This window comes from Choloepus didactylus, chromosome X (genome assembly GCF_015220235.1).
Source record: "Choloepus didactylus isolate mChoDid1 chromosome X, mChoDid1.pri, whole genome shotgun sequence".
NCBI classification, from domain to species: domain Eukaryota; kingdom Metazoa; phylum Chordata; class Mammalia; order Pilosa; family Megalonychidae; genus Choloepus; species Choloepus didactylus.
The window spans coordinates 66,633,848-66,652,236 of record NC_051334.1 but is presented as its reverse complement, the minus strand read 5'-3'; the positions used below and the strand labels follow the sequence as shown (position 1 = coordinate 66,652,236).

At 40.4% G+C, this 18,389-nt stretch overlaps 1 protein-coding gene across 1 annotated transcript; it reads right to left on the bottom strand.

The window, feature by feature from the left end:
- Window positions 1–218: 218 nt before the first annotated feature.
- LOC119522184 (profilin-1-like) lies at window positions 219–680 on the bottom strand. The gene has a single exon (XM_037820821.1). The coding sequence runs from the start codon at window positions 678–680 to the stop codon at window positions 219–221; it is 462 nt and encodes a 153-aa protein (XP_037676749.1).
- Window positions 681–18,389: the final 17,709 nt, after the last annotated feature.

Sequence of the window (18,389 nt, the reverse complement as noted above, 5' to 3'; positions counted from 1 at the left end):
GAAGGGAGGAATGCATTTCCAGATGTAAAAAAGGCCCAGGGACCCAAATGCCTGGAAGGTGCTACTTGCTCCCCCTCCACTCCTACCCTGCAACACACACCTTCAAACTTTCTCTGTGGTCCTCCTTTGATTCCCCTCAAGACCATGTTAACTTATCAAGTGAAACAGATAACACTGACTTCAAACTGCAGGTCAAACACCAACTTCTTTTTATTCAGTTAGAAATGGGCCATGTGCTGATGAATGGTCTCTCTGATGTAACCTGCCATTTCAAAAGCCTTGAGGTTGAGAGGCCCTCCCTCTGTTCCCTTTTGTCCCATCACCACAAGGTATACAGACTCGATCTGAACAACTGTTACTGCCTGGCTGCTCCGGCTCTGGCCTTTGGTGCGGAGGTCCATGGTGTTGTTGCCCTTGGTGTACAGGTTGTCTCGGATCAGTAAGCATTTGGTCCCCGCAAGGGTGATTCCCTGGAGAAACAACTTCTCTCTCCCATCCCTTGCCAGCAAGATCTGAATCTCTTCCTGGGTCAACTGGAACAGGTTGCCTCCAGGGTAAGATGCTAATAACCAAGGCGGGGAATTGGTGATGATTGCTGCATCACAGCACATTCCAGTCTGCAGGAAGAGGGTGATGCAGTTCTGCCAAACCTCTTCACTGATATCCCCCACACACTGCATTATTCAAGTAAGCTTTTTCTAAAAAGTGAATAAAGTACTTTCTAGTAAGTTTGTCTTCAGAGAAGCTTGTTGGCTGTTGGCTCAAGAAGTCTGATAAGTTGAGACTTAACTAGGATTAAAATACAGTCTGTTTCTGATGGCCTCACCACAGTAGCAAGGTGGACGATGTCTTGGTGACTTGCATGAAGTTATGCCCCAGCTGCCATCTGCTATGATTTTATCAAGCTGCCTCTAGAGCAGGAGTGAGGTTACAAAGGCTCTGTGACCTTTTAAATAGTCATCATCCACCGCATCATAGATGACCTTTGGCAGTAGCTTTCTGAGGCTGTATCTGTAGCTAGTGAGAACATGGGACAAATTACACCTACTTGTTTCCCCTGGGGCACCATTGGAAGAATACCAGTCTCCAATAGTGGGAAAGCCCTGGAGGTAGAAGTAGGCAATAATTGAGATGGAGGTTTTTATGAAAAGCAGGAAAGGTGAGATTTACTGCAGAAGCTAGTATCTCAGATGTTTGCTAATCTTGCTGAACTCTAGGTACAAGGTCAAAAAGTCTATGAGCTCATCAGTTCACAACTTCTTTGTGACTACCACAATAGCCTCCTAACTTGTTTCTATGGCTCCAGCTCTCTCATTCTAGTTTATCCTCTGGCCCACTCCAGGTATGAGTCTAGAGTCATTATCATCCAGTCATTCATCAAGTATTTATCAAGCACTCATTATGTGCCAAGTACTTTTCTAGGTACTAGGGTGCAGTAGTGAACAGAACAGAGACAAACCCCTGCCCTCATGGAGCTAACATTCTAATGGGGAGAGACAAACAAATAATAAAAGAATATATGATACTAGTATTCTTTTCACTGAAAACATTTTATAGGCCCAGTATTTTCTTCTTCCAGATTCTCCCTCTTACTCCCAGGTTTACTTGAATCCTATGGGTGTCCATTCTGACTCTTGACTCTTCTGCAACCTTTGGCAGTTCATTGTGTCTCAATTTCCTCTGAAACGTCACAAACCTGCTTTGAGAGGGAACGCTATGAGGAATGAAAACATAATGTTAATACTGGGAAAAATCTGGGACAGCTCTGAAAATTCATTCATTCAACAAATATTTATTGAGTACCAACTGTGTGCCAGGACTGTTCTAGATTTTGGGGATATAGCAGTGAACAAAATGTCCCTGACACCCTAGATGGGGAGACAACTAATAAATGATAAATACATTTATAATATATCAGGTGGTATTGATAACTATGATGAAAAAGGGTTAGGAGGGTAGAAAATTCTGGAGGAAAAGTGATGGTGGTTTTATTTTATATAAGGGGATGAGATAAAAATTCTCCGATATGCTGACGTTTGATCAGACACCTGACAGAGATGACAGAGTGAATATATAGATATCTTTGGAAAGAACATTTTAGGGAGAAGAAGCAGCAATGTGAGACAGGATAATGTCTAGCATTATCTGAGAAACAGCAATGAGGTCAATAGAGGAGGAAAGTGATAAAAGGTTGTCTGAGAGTTACTGTGATTAGATCATATGTAGTTTTTCATAGGCAATACTTAAGGGTTTTGCTTTTACTCTGAGATGGGGAACCACTGGAAAGTTTTAAGTAAAGGAGTGCCCTCCCTCTAGATTCTAGAGTTTAGAAGATGCTGTTTAGAGAATACATTCTAGGGGGACCAACATGAAAATCTGTAGATCAGTTAGGAGACTGTGGCAACAGTCTAGGCAACAGATAATAGAAGCTTGGACAAGGGTGCAAGGGTTAATGGATTTGAGGAAGCTTTCAAAGGAAGAGCTGACAGGATTTGATGATGGACTGGGTGTGGGACATGAAAGAAAGAAGATGTCAAGGCTCTTGATATGAGCAACTGGAAGGACGGAGTTGACATTTCCTGAAATGAGAAATACTACAGGAGGAGCAGGTTTGAGGATGCAGGTAGAAATAAACAGCTCTATTTTCAAATTTGAGATATCTCTAAGACATCCATATAGAGATATCAGAAGGTTCTTGGGTTATGCAAGTTTAGAGTTCAGAAGACAGATCAGGACTAGAGATGCAATTTTAGGAGTTGCCACAAACAAGCCATGGGACAGGGTGAGATCACCCAGGGAGAAAGTGCAAATAGAGAAGGGGACCAAGGTCTGAGCTGTGGCAGCATTCCAACATGCAGATAGAGGGAAGATGAGGTAAAAACAGCAAAGGGGATTGGGAAAGAGCAATCACAGGAATAGGAGCCCAGGAAGCCAAGTGGAAAAAAATGTATCAAGGAGAAGGGAGTGATCAAATGCTGTTGATACAAGAATGCAAGGAGAGGACCTAGATTAACCAATGGATTTGCAATGTGGAGATTATTGGTAACCTTGACAAGAGCAGTTTGGTGGAGTGGTGTGGGCAAACCTTGATAAGAGTGGTTTAAAAAGAGAATAGGAGAAGAAAAGAAGTGGGGACAGTAAATGGATATAGATAAGTCTTTGGACGATGCTGCTATAAAGTACAACAGAGAAATGGGAGGTATGTAGTCAGGGGAGTGGAATGTGGGGTTAAGGAAGGGTTTTTTAAAAATATTGACTGGAAATATTATAGCATGTTTCTGTTCTGATGGAAATTAGGTGGTAAAGTGGGAACATTTGGTGATAAGGGAAAGGAGACAACTGAGCAGGCAAGGAAGCATGAAATTGAGTGGACTAATGGAGGGGTTGCCTTAGAAATGTACAGGAACAGTTCATTCATTGAAGACAGATTATATGGGTTCATATGCAGGGCAGCAAGCAGATTTGTTGGTGGGAGAATGTGGAAGTTCTCTTCTGATACTTTCTATTTTCTCAGCGAGCTAGGAAGCAAGGTAATCAGGTGGGAGAGAGAAGAAGAGAAATATTCAATGATGAAGTTGAAGAAGGGAAGGGAATCACCAATATTCATTGGGCCCTTATGATGTTCCTGGCCCCTGACATATATTATCTTATTGAATCCTTAAAGAACCTCATGAGAATGGGTCACAGAGGATAAAACTGAGGCCAAGAGAAGTTATATAATTTGCCTAGGGTCATGTATCATTAGCAAATAGCAGAGCTCTTTGAACCTGGTCTGATTATAGAGTTCAAACCCCCCTTTTCATTATCCCATACCATAGCAACTGGGGGTATGGTGGTACCACTAATAAGGATAGGGAAAACGAGAAAAAGCAGGTGGTGGAGGTGGTAGAGTGCAGTGGGGTGGGAACAGGAGGGGGAGTGAAAGATGAGGAGTTTGTTTTGGGTCATTGTTCCAGTTTGCTAATGCTGCCATTATGCAAAATACCAGAAATGGATTGGCTTTTGTAAAGGGGGTTTATTTGGCTACAAATTCACAGTTCTACAGCCATAAAGGTGTCCAAACTGAGGCGTCAACAAAAGGATACCTTCACTGAAGAAAGGCCAATGGCATACAGAACACTTCTATCAGCTGGGAAGGCAAGTGGCTGGCATCTGCTGGTCCCGGGTTGTGTTTCAGCTTCCCTCTTAGCTCCTGTGTGTCCTTAGCTTAGCATCTCCAAATGGCCATCTGTTCACAACTCCAAGCATCTCTGAGCATCTCTGTCAGCTCCCAAATGTCTCTCCAAAAGTCTCTCTCAGCTGCTCTTGGGGCGTTTTGCCCTCTCTTAGCTTCTCTGGAGAAAGCTCTGGGCTAGCATCTCAAAGCATCAGCAAGCATCTGGGCCTGCTCTTAGCTTCTTTTAAAGGACTCCAGTAAACTAATCAAGACCTACCCTGAATGGGTGGGGTCAAATCTCCATGGAAACATTCAGTCAAGGGGTCACATCCTAATAAAAAAGATTAATTAATCTGCCCCCACAAGATTGCATTAAAGAATATGGCTTTTTGGGGGGACATAATATATCCAAACTGGCACAGCCATGTTGCCTTTAATGTGTTAGCAGGAACACACGAGTGAAGCTCTCAGGGGGCACTTGGAAGTTCCAAATTTGAGCTCAGGAAAAGTTACAGGACTTGAGGTGTAAATTTTGGAGTCCCCTATCAAAGGGTAGGAGTTGAACCTGTGTGAGAAGTGAAGATCACCAAGGGAAAGAAAATAGAAGAGAAATTGGAGGAAAGAAGCCAGGGAAATGGCTCAAGAAGGACAAAGAGGGTTGGGGTGGGGGGGATGCAGAGAAGCAACAGTTAGGGAGGCGGGCAGCAAGTTGGCTTTATTGAAAATGTAAAAGGAAGAAATAATTTCAAAAAGGAATATGAACCAACAGTGCTGAAGGCTGCAAAACAAATGGAGAGTTAGTACTGAGAAGAGCTGCTGGATTCAGCAATTGGAGTTCAGGATGAGGGAGGGGGTTGGGGAGGAATGAGTGTGTTATAGCATTTTTTTGACGTTTGACAGTAAAGGGACTGAAAGGGATGGGATGACAGCTTCAAGGGATAAAAGGGCCATGGACTGAGGGAAGGGCTTTCAGGCTAGGGGAGAAGGCAGAATACAAATACAAAGATGAGTGAGTAGTTTAGCCAGCAAGTATTACAGGCACTCAAAGAAGAAATGAATCACTTGGTAGGAAAAGAGAGATTGCAAACCATAATATTGCAATGTCAAGCAAGACATGACCTTAGAGACAGTGGCCAATACTCTCATTCCAGCCCTGGTCAACTTAAGGCCCAGAGAGGGACCCGATTTGCCCCAAAGTCGCACAGCAAGTTAACAGCAGACCTGAGAGTAGAATCCAGATTTTTCAACACCCCGACTGTTCATTTTCCATCACAAATCTGAAGGACTACACTTATCCATGCCTCATCTAATAGGTGGGCCCTTGGTACTCTTTCCACATCTGTGATGACAAAGGATATAAGGCTACCACAATAGTCCAGGCTTGAACTAGTTTGAAGGCAGTAGAAATGTAAAGGAGGGGATGGAAAGGAGGATATGCATGTAAACCATTCCAAAGAATATTCTGCGGTGACTTTCCCAAGGTCTCACAGCTGGGTAGCTCTTCAGAAAGCCAGTAGTAAGGTTGAGACAGCCTGTACCATTTCTGCAGTGTGCCGTTGTTACAACATCAGCTAGTACTGGACTGACAACGGTGTTCAGAGTCCTTACATCATCAAGGAAAGTGAGAAGGATGGCATTACTCGAGACTGGGACTTAACTGCTGGGTCAAACCTTGAGCCTGAACCAGAGCTCTCGGCTTGCTGAAGAAAAGGGCATTTGCCAGGAAGCAAGATGGCGGGGCGGCCACGGACAAATTGTCGCGATAAAATCTGAGAGGATCAGGTGACGGGAGCTTGGGCTAGGATCGGGGAGGGCGGGGGCAGGAGCTGGGGTTGGGTAAGGACGGGGCAGGAGTGGTGGCTACTGCCAGAGAGCGCAGAGGGCAATAGGTGGCGGGAACCGCGGCCATGGACCATATCACGGTGCCCAAGGTAAGAAGAGTTAGGCGAAACTGGGAGCCACGGGCTCCCTCTCGGTGCTCAGTCGCGAGCCCAACTCAGGGGTGCTCCTCGACCGCCCCTTCTCGCGCCTGGACCCGCGTTCTCTTTCCACGTCCACGCCCTCTTTCAACCAAACTGAACTCTTCTACTCTGGGCCGGCCTTCTAGAGGCGGTGGCGGCGGCAAGGGGAGTGAGGGGAGGTGGTCTGCGCCACCCGTGCCTCACTCGTCGCCGCCCCTCAGCCCGTAACGCTCCTGCTGGGTCCCTCCCAACTACGACCCTCGAACTCTAGCCCCTTCTCATACCCCAGCCGTTACCACACACACCACCTCACTACAGCTTCCTTCACATAGTTGCCACACTTATAATCGCCTTTCGCGAATACCCTACATGGCATCGCCTCCTGGAGAGTTACTTCCTTTATCCCGCGTTTCCCTGCCTTCCGGGATCCTCCTGTCCCTTACCTGCCAAAACGGCTGCCCAGAGCCCTCTCTCCCAGGCCGCCGGCGTGTATGTTTGGGTTTGGGGGATGACGGCATCTCTCCAGCCCCAGATGTGCTATGGGAAAGGAAGTGGGGTGGTGGTGCAGCAGAGTGGATCTGGCTCTACTCAGCCGGGAGAATAAACCCAAGAGGTGGCATTATCAGTCCAGTTGGCGCCTGTTTACATCTGGCCCCCAATTAGAGCCGATTCTTCTGCATCTATTCTCTCTCATTTTTCCAGGCCCACACTGTCCCTCCCCATTTCCAGCGCCTTTCTGTTTCAAATCCACCTTCCTCCCATCAGTTTTCTTTTTACCATCTGGGACTAGGGAACAGTGAAGAGTTCACAACTAGTCTCTGCTTAATTTTTTCCATTCATTGTAACAAACCTGGCCCAGGCTAACTGAAGTTCACATAAAAGCTTAGCATGTTCTAATAGAAAAAGCATGAGTTGAAACCAGAAGACTTCAAATTAGAGTGCTGGTTCCTCCAACTACTAGCCGATGACTTTGGACAAATTATTTAACATTTCTGAGCCTTGATTTCCTCATCTATCAAATGGGGATAATGAAATTTCCCCTGCCCATTTCACAGGGTGGTTGTGAAGATTAAATAAAAGGATGTGTATGATAGTTATTTTTGTATATAAGTGTTCTGCCCATCTGTTAGCAGGAACTCCAACCTTCAAACCTCTTGTTTCCTGACTTCCTCCTCTCCAGTCTGCTTCTCTGTGGAAGATAACCATATTCCTTGTAGCAGCCAGCCTTACCTTTTCCTGGGTCACTTCCTTTGCAGGTCATGTCATTTGCACTATGTTGTCTCCTGTGGTATGGAAAGGTAGTACTATCAAAGCAAAGGGGCTTCTGCTATCCACACTCCCTCTTCTCGCAACCCACCTAGCCCTGGGCTGCTCTACTCCTCCAATTCAAAATCAGCTCATCCGAATACTCCTTTTTTTCTCTCTCTCTTTTGACCTGAGGTCAGGGGAGGCAGAATTGCCCTTTCCCCTGAATATTAATATTAAAAATATTAATATTAATATTTTAATATTAAAATATTAAAATATATAATATATAAAAATATTAAATATATAAAAATATATAAAAATATTAAAATCCCCCTGTTGGGTGAGTAAAGCTGTAAACTACTGGCTGTGTGGTAATGGAAAGGGAGAAGAAATCATTAACTGTTATATATCAGAATAATAATAGCAACTAACACATATTGTGTATTTAAATATGTGGCAGGCACTGTGCCAGATGCTTTACATGAAAATAGGTCTTCAATCCTTACAGCATTCTATGAGGGAGATACTATTATTATTACCACTTTACAGATGAGGAAACTGGGACCCTTAGAAGTGAAGTGACTTGCCCAATAAAGACAGGAATGTTCAGTTTCAGACTGGTGTGGGGATGGGGTTAGTGTTCACAAAAACTAAAATGGCATCATGACCAGACAATGTTTGTACTGTGTAGATGGTGTTGTGAGTCTTGGAATACAAATAAAAACTCCAGGGTAGTCTTAGTTCTTTAAACAAAACTGGCAGTTTGTTTGGTAACTGGAAAGGCTGTGCTTGCCCTCAGGTGGTACACTGCCATGAATCTGTTTTATTCCTTTTATTGTAGGTTTCTGGGAAAGATTAGAGTTGCACTAATGACTAGGGATTAAAATGACCCCTCTCTGGTTAAATCACTGTTTCCACAAAAGGAAAGACATCTGTCTTGTCCATCTCAGAACAAGGAGCTAATTATGAGTTTGTAAGTCATTAGTTCTGCATATCAAGTGCAAAAATGACTTTTATTTTTGTCTCTTGCGTGAATCTTTTTCTCTTCTCAGAAAGACATTTTAACAAATGTACTGAAGTGTCATATACATTTAGAAAAGTTCATAGATTACAAGTTTATAGCTCAGTGAATTTTCACAAACTGGATACACCCAAGTAACTAGAAACCAGATCAAGAAACAACATTACCACCTTTCAGTCAATACCCCTCCCAAGGGTAACCTCTAGCCTAACTCTTTTTTGTTTGTTTGTTTATGAGAGAAATTTTTTTAATTCAATTTTATTGAGATATATTCACATACCGTGCAGTCATACAAAGCGTACATTCAGTTGTTCACAGTGCCATTATATAGTTGTGCGTTCATCACCAAAATTAATTTTTGAACATTTTCATTACCACACACACAAAAATAATAAGAATAAAGATTAAAGTGGAAAAGAACAATTAAAGTAAAAAGGAACACTGGGTGCCTTTTTTTTTTGCCCCCTTTTTTCTACTCATCCATCCATACACTGGACAAAGGGGAGTGTGGTCCATATGGCTTTCCCAATCACATTGTCACCCCTCATAAGCTCCATTTATATACAGTCATCTTCAAGATTCAAGGGTTCTGGGTTGTAGTTTGATAGTTTCAGGTAATTACTGCTAGCTATTCCAATTCATTAGAACCTGAAAAGAGTTGTCCATATTGTGCATAAGAGTGCCCACCAGAATTACCTCTTGGCTCCTTTTGGAATCTCTCTGCCACTGAAGCTTATTTCATTTCCTTTCACATCCCCCTTTTGGTCAAGAAGATGTTCTCCATCCCACGATGCCAGGTCTAGATTCCTCCCTGGGAGTCATGTTCCACGTTGCCAGGGAGATTTACTCCCCTGGGTGTCAGATCCCACGTAAGGGGGAGGGCAGTGATTTCACCTGCCAAGTTGTCTAGCCTAACTCTTAACATCATACTTTATTTTGACCTTTTTTTTGTACTTTATGTAAGTGGATTCATACAGTATATATTCTTTTGTGTCTGACTTCTTTTGCTCAACATTATGTTTGAAAGATTCATCTATATTATCCCTTGTAATTGTAGACCATTCATTCTCATTGTTGTATAGCATTCTATTTTCTTAAAATGCCCCATGTTATTTATCATTCTGCTATTTATGGGGAGTTTACAGTTTTGGCTATGACAAATAGAACATTCTTTTGATAGATATACGTATGCATTTTTGTTGGGATATGCATAGGAGTGGAATTTCTGGGTCATAGAATATGAATACGTTCAGCTGGAGTAGATATTACGAATTTACAGTCTCACCAGCTATGTGTGAGAGAGGAAATGTCTTTTTATGTTATAACCTTAGGGTTCAATGATACTTTTTGTAGCACCTCAGGCCTACTCAAAAGTTCAGTGACTACCCTGTCTAAGAATCTGTTCTTTGTACTTATCTCTACCTCCTATCACTTCTGTGTCATTTAGCACCTAGAATTCTTAATTACCTTTCCTTCCTGGATTGGAACCTTATTAATTAAGATTTATTCAATTAACATTTACTGAGTTTTAACTAGCTTCGAAATTTACTGTAGTGGTTAAGAGTGCACGCTTTGGAGCCAGACTGTATGAAATCAAATCTCAGCTCTATTAATTTTGTAATTTTGGTAAGTATGTAACCTCTCTGTGCCTTAGTTTTTTTAACTGTAAAATGGTGGTGATAATATAATGCCTACCTCACAAGGTTGTTCTAAGGATTAATGAGTTAGTATTAGTAAACTTGCTTAGAACAGTACTTGGCACATGGCAGATGCTTAATTTAGCTACCAGTTGCCATCATCATCATCATTATTAATTATTATTATTTGCAAAACTCCACATTGGGAGTTGTTAAAGATATATAGCTGGCTTAGCCATAGCAACTGCCCACAAGGAGCTCTTAATTGAGTTAGGTGATAAGATGCCAAGCATAATATCCAAGAATGAAAGGGAGAGGGACAATGAAATACTGTTGGAGTTTAAAGGCAAGTAAGGTCTACTTCTAGATGAGTGTGAGGAGTGTGATATGAGGAAAGCTTTTTTTTAGGCTGAGCCTGAATCTAGATAAGTTTTGACTCTTCAGAGTTTGGGGAGGTGGGGATGACACAATATGGAGATAATTGTAAGAGCATAAACTCAGACAGGTAACTCATTAGGGCAAGGGAGTGAAAGGAATGTAACAAGGAATTAGCCTGGAAAGATAGGTTTTGAGTCCTGATTGTAGAGGATCTAGAATGTTAACACTGAAGAATTTCAACTTGATTCTTTAGGTAGCAAATAGCTGCTAAAGCTTTGTAAGTCTAGAAATGTAATGTTTTAATTTCTTGGTTGCTTAAACAGTGGGAATTTATTGGCTCATATTTTTGAGACTAGGAGAAATCCAAAATCAAGATGTCATCAAGGCGATGCTTTCTCCAAGAACACTTTGGCGTTTTGGGGTTGGCTGCTGGCGATCCTTGGTCCTTGACTTTTCTATCACAAGGCAATGCATGTGGTGGCCTCTCCTGGCTTCTCCCTTCTCTTACAGCTTCTGTTGATGTTCAACTTCTGACTGCTCCTTCTGGCTTTCTCTCTCTCTCTCTGTGACCTTCCCTGTAAGGCCTACAGTTAAAAGATTAAGACCAATCCTGATTAAGCTGGGCCACACCTTAACTGAAGTAACCTCATCGAAATATCTATTTACAAGAGTTCACACCCACAGGTTGGGTTTAGTTTAAGAACATTTTTTTCTTGGGTGCATAGCTCCAAACCACAACATTTGAAATATAAAAGTTAGAAAGAACCTTTAAAAAGATTATCTAAACGAGAAATGGGGGTGATAGAAATGTCCTAAAATTATATTGTGGTGATGGTTGCACAACTCTGTAAATTCACTAACAATCATCGAATTGTGCACTTAAAATTTGTGAATTTTATGGTATGTAAATTATACTTCAATAAAGCTTCTAATAAATATATAAATAAATAAGATCATCTAGTGATAGCCCAAGCCTCTTATTTCAGAAATCTAAAAGCTGAGGCCAGAGAATTGCAGTTTCTTGTCCAAGGTCAAACATCTAGCAAGTGGCAAAACCAGCATTGTCTTTCACTTTAGTATGCAAGGTCCTTTCAGACTGTGATAAATTTTGTGGCTTATCATAGAAACAAAGCCAAAATAATTGAAATGATAAATGGATATAGAATGCTGTTATGGATAATCATAATTAACAATACTGTTTACAAAGTGCTTTTCTCTGCCTGCTCTCAAGGATATTACAATTTATACAAAACTTTCCTAAAAGGTAGATTATTTTTTACTTCCAGGAAACTCAGAACCAAATGTTCAATCATGTTAATTACATTAGCCATTGTACTTAGAATAATTGCTCCTTCTTTTTCATGGCTTTGATTTTCTGTTCTAATAACTTAATTGTAGATCTTTTACTATATACAACCTCAAATTCATTTAGGAAAGAGGAAGGATCAAAATAAATAAAGATAATTCTGGGTAAGGAGGGATTTTTCATTATCAATGAAATGTGATTTCTTGAGGTGAGGATTGTACTTCCCCTTTCCAGTTTTCAAAATCCACATCCAGATTACTTCATTTTGACCCGTTTAGTCTAGGAAGTAGTATAATGTAGTGGAAAAAACATGAACAGACAGAACTGGATTTGAATTCAAGATGCACTGTTTATTAGCTCTGAGTTATTGGGCAAATCCCTTACACTCTCTGAGTCTCAGTTACTTCATTTGTAAAATGGGAATAATATATACCTCTTTGGACTATGATGAAGATTAAGATAAGGTATGATAAGGAGCCTGGCACATATTAACTGCTTAATAACTGTGTGTTCCCTTTTCTTTCCATCAGTGCTAAACAGTGGCAAAGGCTTTAGTATACATTAGTCCTGGGTGGTCTCAATGATCAGCCTGTCTCAGAGAGGGAGATTTTCCTGAGCATCCAGAAAGGCTCTTGGTACTTCATTGAACGAGAGATGCTAACAAGAAAGGCCTGGTGGCAGTGGTCTGGCATTGTGGCCACTGTTTTATAGGCAGTGAAATATTTTTCCTCACCATCAAAACCTGCTCCCTTGACCTCACTTTCTACTTGGAAACCCAAACTAAGCTGTTATTCCTAGAAACCACTGGGATTCATTTTAGGGTTATGTCTTTCTAGATAGCATTTGTGGTTTTGTGGTACAATATTTAAGTGCTTTCAGAAGGATCTTTTGATAAGTTCTAAAGACGTTTTCATTATTGGAGAAAAAAACTGGTTAGGGAATCAGGAAACCTGGATTCTGGGCCCAGCTCAGATACTGCTATGCTATATGACCTCAGGTGTCCTTTTTCCTCTCTAGGTTTTACTTTCCTCAAGGGAAAAATAATAATAATATCTAACCTTTATTGAGTAATTACTGTTTGCCAGGCACTGTTCTAAGAACTTTATATATATATATATATATATATATAAATATATAATATAATATAATATATATTAACTCATTTAACCCTAACTATACTTCTATTATTATCCTCATTTTGAAGATAAAGAAATCAAAACCCAGAAAGGTTAGGTAACTTGCTGAGACCCTGAATATGATGCCAGTCTTGTGACTCAAGAGTCTGTGCTCTTAACCACTGCACCTTGCTTCTTCAATAAAATGAGCATATTGGATTATATCAACATTTCCTAACTATGTTCCTGATGAAAATTAGTCCTACAACATATTTGTTAAAACATAAAAAGGATTCTAAAGTAAAATATGTTGACACCACAAGCACTGTACATTGCATCCTGTTTTTGTAGATTTGGAGTGAATATTCACCTATTTAAGGCTCTGAGAAGCCCTGTAATAAAGAAACCTGCTTATCTTTGTTTAACCCAGTGTTTCTCTAACCTGATTATTAAATTCTGTGTATGTTTGTGTGTGTGTGCATGTGTGTGTGTGTGTGTGTGTGTGTGTGTACCTTTTAAATTCCTGTGGCATAAGGTTCATAGAACATGCTTTGAGAAATGCTGGTGTGAATCTGGAAGGTTTTTTCTAACTTAGTGCTCTTTTTTTTCTGGGTATGGTTTTCTTTTTTTAAATTTAGTTTTATTGAGATATATTCACATACCATGCAATCTTCCATGGTGTACAATCACCTGTTCACAGTACCATCTTATAGTTGTGCATTCATCACCCCAATCTATTTTTGAATATTTTCCTTACACCAGAAAGAATCAGAATCAGAATAAAAAATAAAAATAAAAATAGAACACCCAAATCATGCCCCCCATCCCACCCTATTTTTCATTTAGGTTTTGTCCCCATTTTTCTACTCATCCATCCATACACTGGATAAAGGGAGTGTGATCCACAGGGTTTTCACAATCACACTGTCACCGATTGTAAGCTACATTGTTATACAATCGTCTTCAAGAGTCAAGGCTACTGGGTTGGAGTTTGGTAGTTTCAGGTATTTATTTCTAGCTATTCCAATATATTAAAACCTAAAAAGTATTGCTTATATAGTGCATAAGACTGTCCACCAGAGTGACCTCTCGACTCCATTTGAAATCTCTCAGCCACTGAAGTTTTATTTCATTTCATTTCACATCCCCCTTACGGTCAAGAAGATGCTCTCAGTCCCATGATGCCGGGTCCAGATTCATCCCCGGGAGTTATATCCTGTGCTTCCAGGGAGATTTACACCCCTGGGAGTCAGGTCCCACATGGGGGGAGGACAGCGAGATCACCCACCAAGGTGGCTTAGTTAGAGAGAGAGGGCCACATATCTGAGCACTCAGGGGGAGACTCTTAGGCACAATTATAAGCAGTTTAGCCTCTCCTTGCAGCAACAAACTTCATAGGGGCCAGCCCCAAGACAGAGGGCTCAGCACATCAACCCGTCAGTCCCCAATGTTTGTGAGAACATCAGCAGCAATCCAGGTGAGGAAGTCCAACACTTCTGCATTCTCCCCCAGCTCTTCAGGGGGACCCCGAATATATATTTTTATTCTCCACCCAAATTACTTTAGGATATGTTGCTATTTCATTCTAATCTATACAGACCTACCATAGCTCACTTCCTATTCAAAGTTCAATGTAATTATGATGTTTGAACAAACTGACTGTAGAAGTTATATTGTTTAGAAAATATAGCTCCTACACCAAATAAACATCTCTTCCCTTGGTCTCACATGGAAGTTGAAGTTTGAACACAGTCAGTTTCAACCTTTGCCCTTTGGCCCAATTTGCTCTAGTCTTAACCAGATCTGCTTTATTCATATCTCTAATTGAAGTCTGGGCTCTGTTTCAGCTTTTTTTTTTTGTTAATAGTTGCTGTATGCATTAATACTGATATTCATATCTGCCAAGCTCTAGCTCTGAGTTTCAGGAGTCACACAGATACCCAATGTTCCAGAGACCAATCAGATTATACATTAAGAGATCAACATCTCAGAGTTTGGAGATAGCCATTACAATTCAGGAATAGATTTGAATGCTGTAAGAGCTTACAATCTAGGAACCATTACAATAATCATTTCCCTGTTAGGCTGTGCTCTAAGATTCAATTCTGAGTTTACACATTGTAGTTAGTCCATGCTGGTGAGGCATTATAGTGTTTGCCTTGGTTTCTGGCATACTTCACTGATCATGCTGTCTACAGGATCCATTCACCTCGTTGCGTGTCTCACAGCTTCACTCCTCGTAGTTGCTCAATATTCCATTGTATGCATACACCACAGTTCACTATTCTGTTCATCACTCAGTGTACCCGTAGGCCACCTCCACCCATTGCAAATCATGAATACTCCGTCCATAAACACCAGTTTGTGAGTGTCCATTCATATTTCTGCTCTCAGATCTTCCAAATACATACCCCATAATGAGGTTGTAGGACCTTATGGCCCCACATACTTAGCTTCTTGTGGAGCCACCACAGTGACCTCCAGAAAGGTTACACCATTCTGCCTCCTCATCAACAGTAAATAGATACATCCCTGTCTCCATGTTTTCTCCAGCACTTTTACCTCTATTTATATTTTTTCCTACAATCTTATAGAGATCTATTCACATAATGTAACAGCCATCCACAGTGTACAATCATTTGTTCATGGCATCATCACATAGTTGTAGATTTATCACCACAGCCAGCACTTGAGCATATTGATTATTATGAAAAAGTGGTGTTTTTTTTGGTGAATAATAAAAAAAGATAATAGAAAGAAAAATAAAAGTGTCATACAATACAATATAATAGTAAGGACAAAAAACAATACCACTAGCAAGAATCCCATATCCCTCCCTTATATCTCCCTCTCATGCACAGTTAATTTTGGTATATTGCCTTTGTTACATTTAATGGAAGCATATTGAAATGTTACTGTTGACCATAGACTCCAGTTTGCTTTGATTATGTTTTTCCCAAATACCATCCCTTTTTCAACACTCTGGATGGCTGACATTCGATTCTTCTCCCAGATGTGAGAACATTTTTATATTTGTACATTTAGCAACAGTCATTGGCCACTCCAGTTTTTGCCAAGTTATGCGGTCCCAGTCTTCATCATCTATCTTTACCTCTGGTGTCATACATTCCCCTACCCCACCTCTTTAAGCTTTACTCACAGACATCTTTGTTCCTTCTACTTACCATATTGTGCTACCATTAAACAGTGTTATGCTATCTATTTCTGGATCTACACAATCAATCCTGCTGAATATTTCTTAGTCCTTCAGCATCAAATGCCTGATCTCTACCCCCTCTCTATCTCCTGGTAGCCTGTATTATCAGTTTTTAACTGTCAAAGTTTGCTCATTAGTGTTATTTCACATTAGTGAGACCATACAGTATTTGTCCTTTTGTTTCTGGCTAACTTCACTCAACATAATGTCCTCAAGGTTCATCCATGTTATTATATGTTCCATGTGTTTCTTCTGTCTTATAGCTGCATAATATTCCATCATGTGTATATACCACAGTTTGTTTATCCACTCATCCATTGATGGACATTTGAGCTGCTTCCATCTCTTGGCAATCGTGAATAATGCTGCAATAAACATCGGTTTACAAATGTCCATTTGTGTCTTAGATTTCAGTTCCTTTGAGTATATACCTAGCAATGGAATAGCTGGGTCATATGGCAAATCTCTACTTAGCTTCCTGAGAAACCTCCACACTGTCTTCCAGAGTGGTTGCACCATTCTACATTGCCACCAGCAAAGAATATGTATGCCTCTTTCTCCACATCCTCTCCAGGGCTTGTCATTTTGTTTTTTGCATAATGGCTATTCTGGTAGGTGTGAGACGGTATCTCATTGTGGTTTTGATTTGCGTTTCCCTAAAAGCCAGTGAAGTTGAGCATTTTTTTCATGTGTTTTTGAGACATTTGTATTTCCTCTTTGGAAAAGTGTCTGTTTATGTCTTTTGCCCATTTTTAATTGGGTTGTTTGTCTTTCTTTTGTTGAGTTGTAGGGTTGCTTTACATAGTCGGGATATTAAACCCTTATCTGATATGTGGTTTCCAAATATTGTCTCCCATTATGTACACTTCCTTTTTACTTTTCTAACAAAGTCCTTTGATGTATAAAAGTGTTTGATTTTGAGGAGATCCCGTTTGTCTATCTGTTCTTTGGTTGCTCGCGCTTTGGGTGTAAGGTCAAGGAAACCACCTCCTATCATAAGATCTTTAAGATAGTGCCCTATGTTTTCCTCTAAGAGTCTTATGTTCTTAGTGCTTATGTTTAGGTCTTTGATCCAATCACAGTTAATTTTTGTGTAAGGTGTGAGGTACGAGTCCTCTTTCATTCTTTTGGAAATGGATATCCAGTTCTCCAAACACCATTTATTGAAGACGCTGCTCTGTCCCAGTTGCTTTGGCTTGACTGCCTTATCAAAAATCAATTGTCCATAGAAGTGAGTCTATTTCTGAACACTCAATTTGATTCCGTTGGTCGGTATCTCTCCTTATGCCAGTACCATGCTTTTTTGAGCACTGTAGCTTTGTAATATGCTTCAAAGTCAGGTAGGGTGAGAGCTCCCACTTTGTTCCTCTTTCTCAAGATATTTTTGGCTATTCGGGGCACCTTGCCCTTCCAAATCAGTTTGGTTCTTGATTTTTCTATTTCTGCAGAGTAAGTTGTTGGGATTTTAATAGGTATTGCATTGAATCTATAAATCAGTTTAGGTAGACTTGACATCTTAATTTTATTTCATCTTCCAATCCACGAGCATAGTATGTTCTTCCATTTTTTTTTTTAATCCTGTTTGATTTCTTTTAGTAGTTTCTTGTAATTTTCTTTGTATAGGTCTTTTGTGGCCTTCGTTAAGTTTATTCCTAAATACTTGATTCTTTTGGTTGCTATTGTGAATGGAATTTTTTTTATTTCTTCCTGTTGTTGCACATTACTTGTGTATAAGAACACTAAAGGTTTTTGCTTGTTGATCTTGTAGCCTGCCACTTTGCTGTATTCACTGATTAACTCTAATAGCTTTGCTGTAGATTTTTCTGGATTTTCTACATATAGAATCATGTCATCTGCAAATAGTGAAAGTTTTACTTCTTCCTCTCCAATTTGGATGCCTTTTATTTCTTTTTCTTGCCTGATTGCTCTAGCTAGAACTTCCAGCATAATGTTGAATAACAATGGTGACAGGGGGCATCCCTGTCTTGTTCCAGATCTTAGAGGGAAAGCTTACAGTCTCCCCATTGAGTATGATGTGGGTTTTTCATAAATTGCCTTTATCATATTGAGAAAATTCCCTTCTATTCCTATCCTTTGAAGTGTTTTCATCAAGAAAGGTTGTTGAATTTTGTCAAGTGCCTTTTCTGCATTGATGGAGATGATCTTCTGTTTCTGTTGCTTTGTTTTATTGATGTGGTGTATTACATTAATTGATTTTCTTGTGTTGAACCAGCCTTGCATGCCTGGAATAAACCCCACTTGGTCATGGTGTATAATTCTTTTAATTTGCTGCTGGATTTGATTTGCTAATATTTTGTTGAGGATTTTTGCATCTATATTCATTAAAGAG

Bases quoted from the DNA above. Each gene is read 5' to 3' on its own strand.
- LOC119522184 (XM_037820821.1), bottom strand. From the start codon at position 680: ATGCAGTGTGTGGGGGATATCAGTGAAGAGGTTTGGCAGAACTGCATC.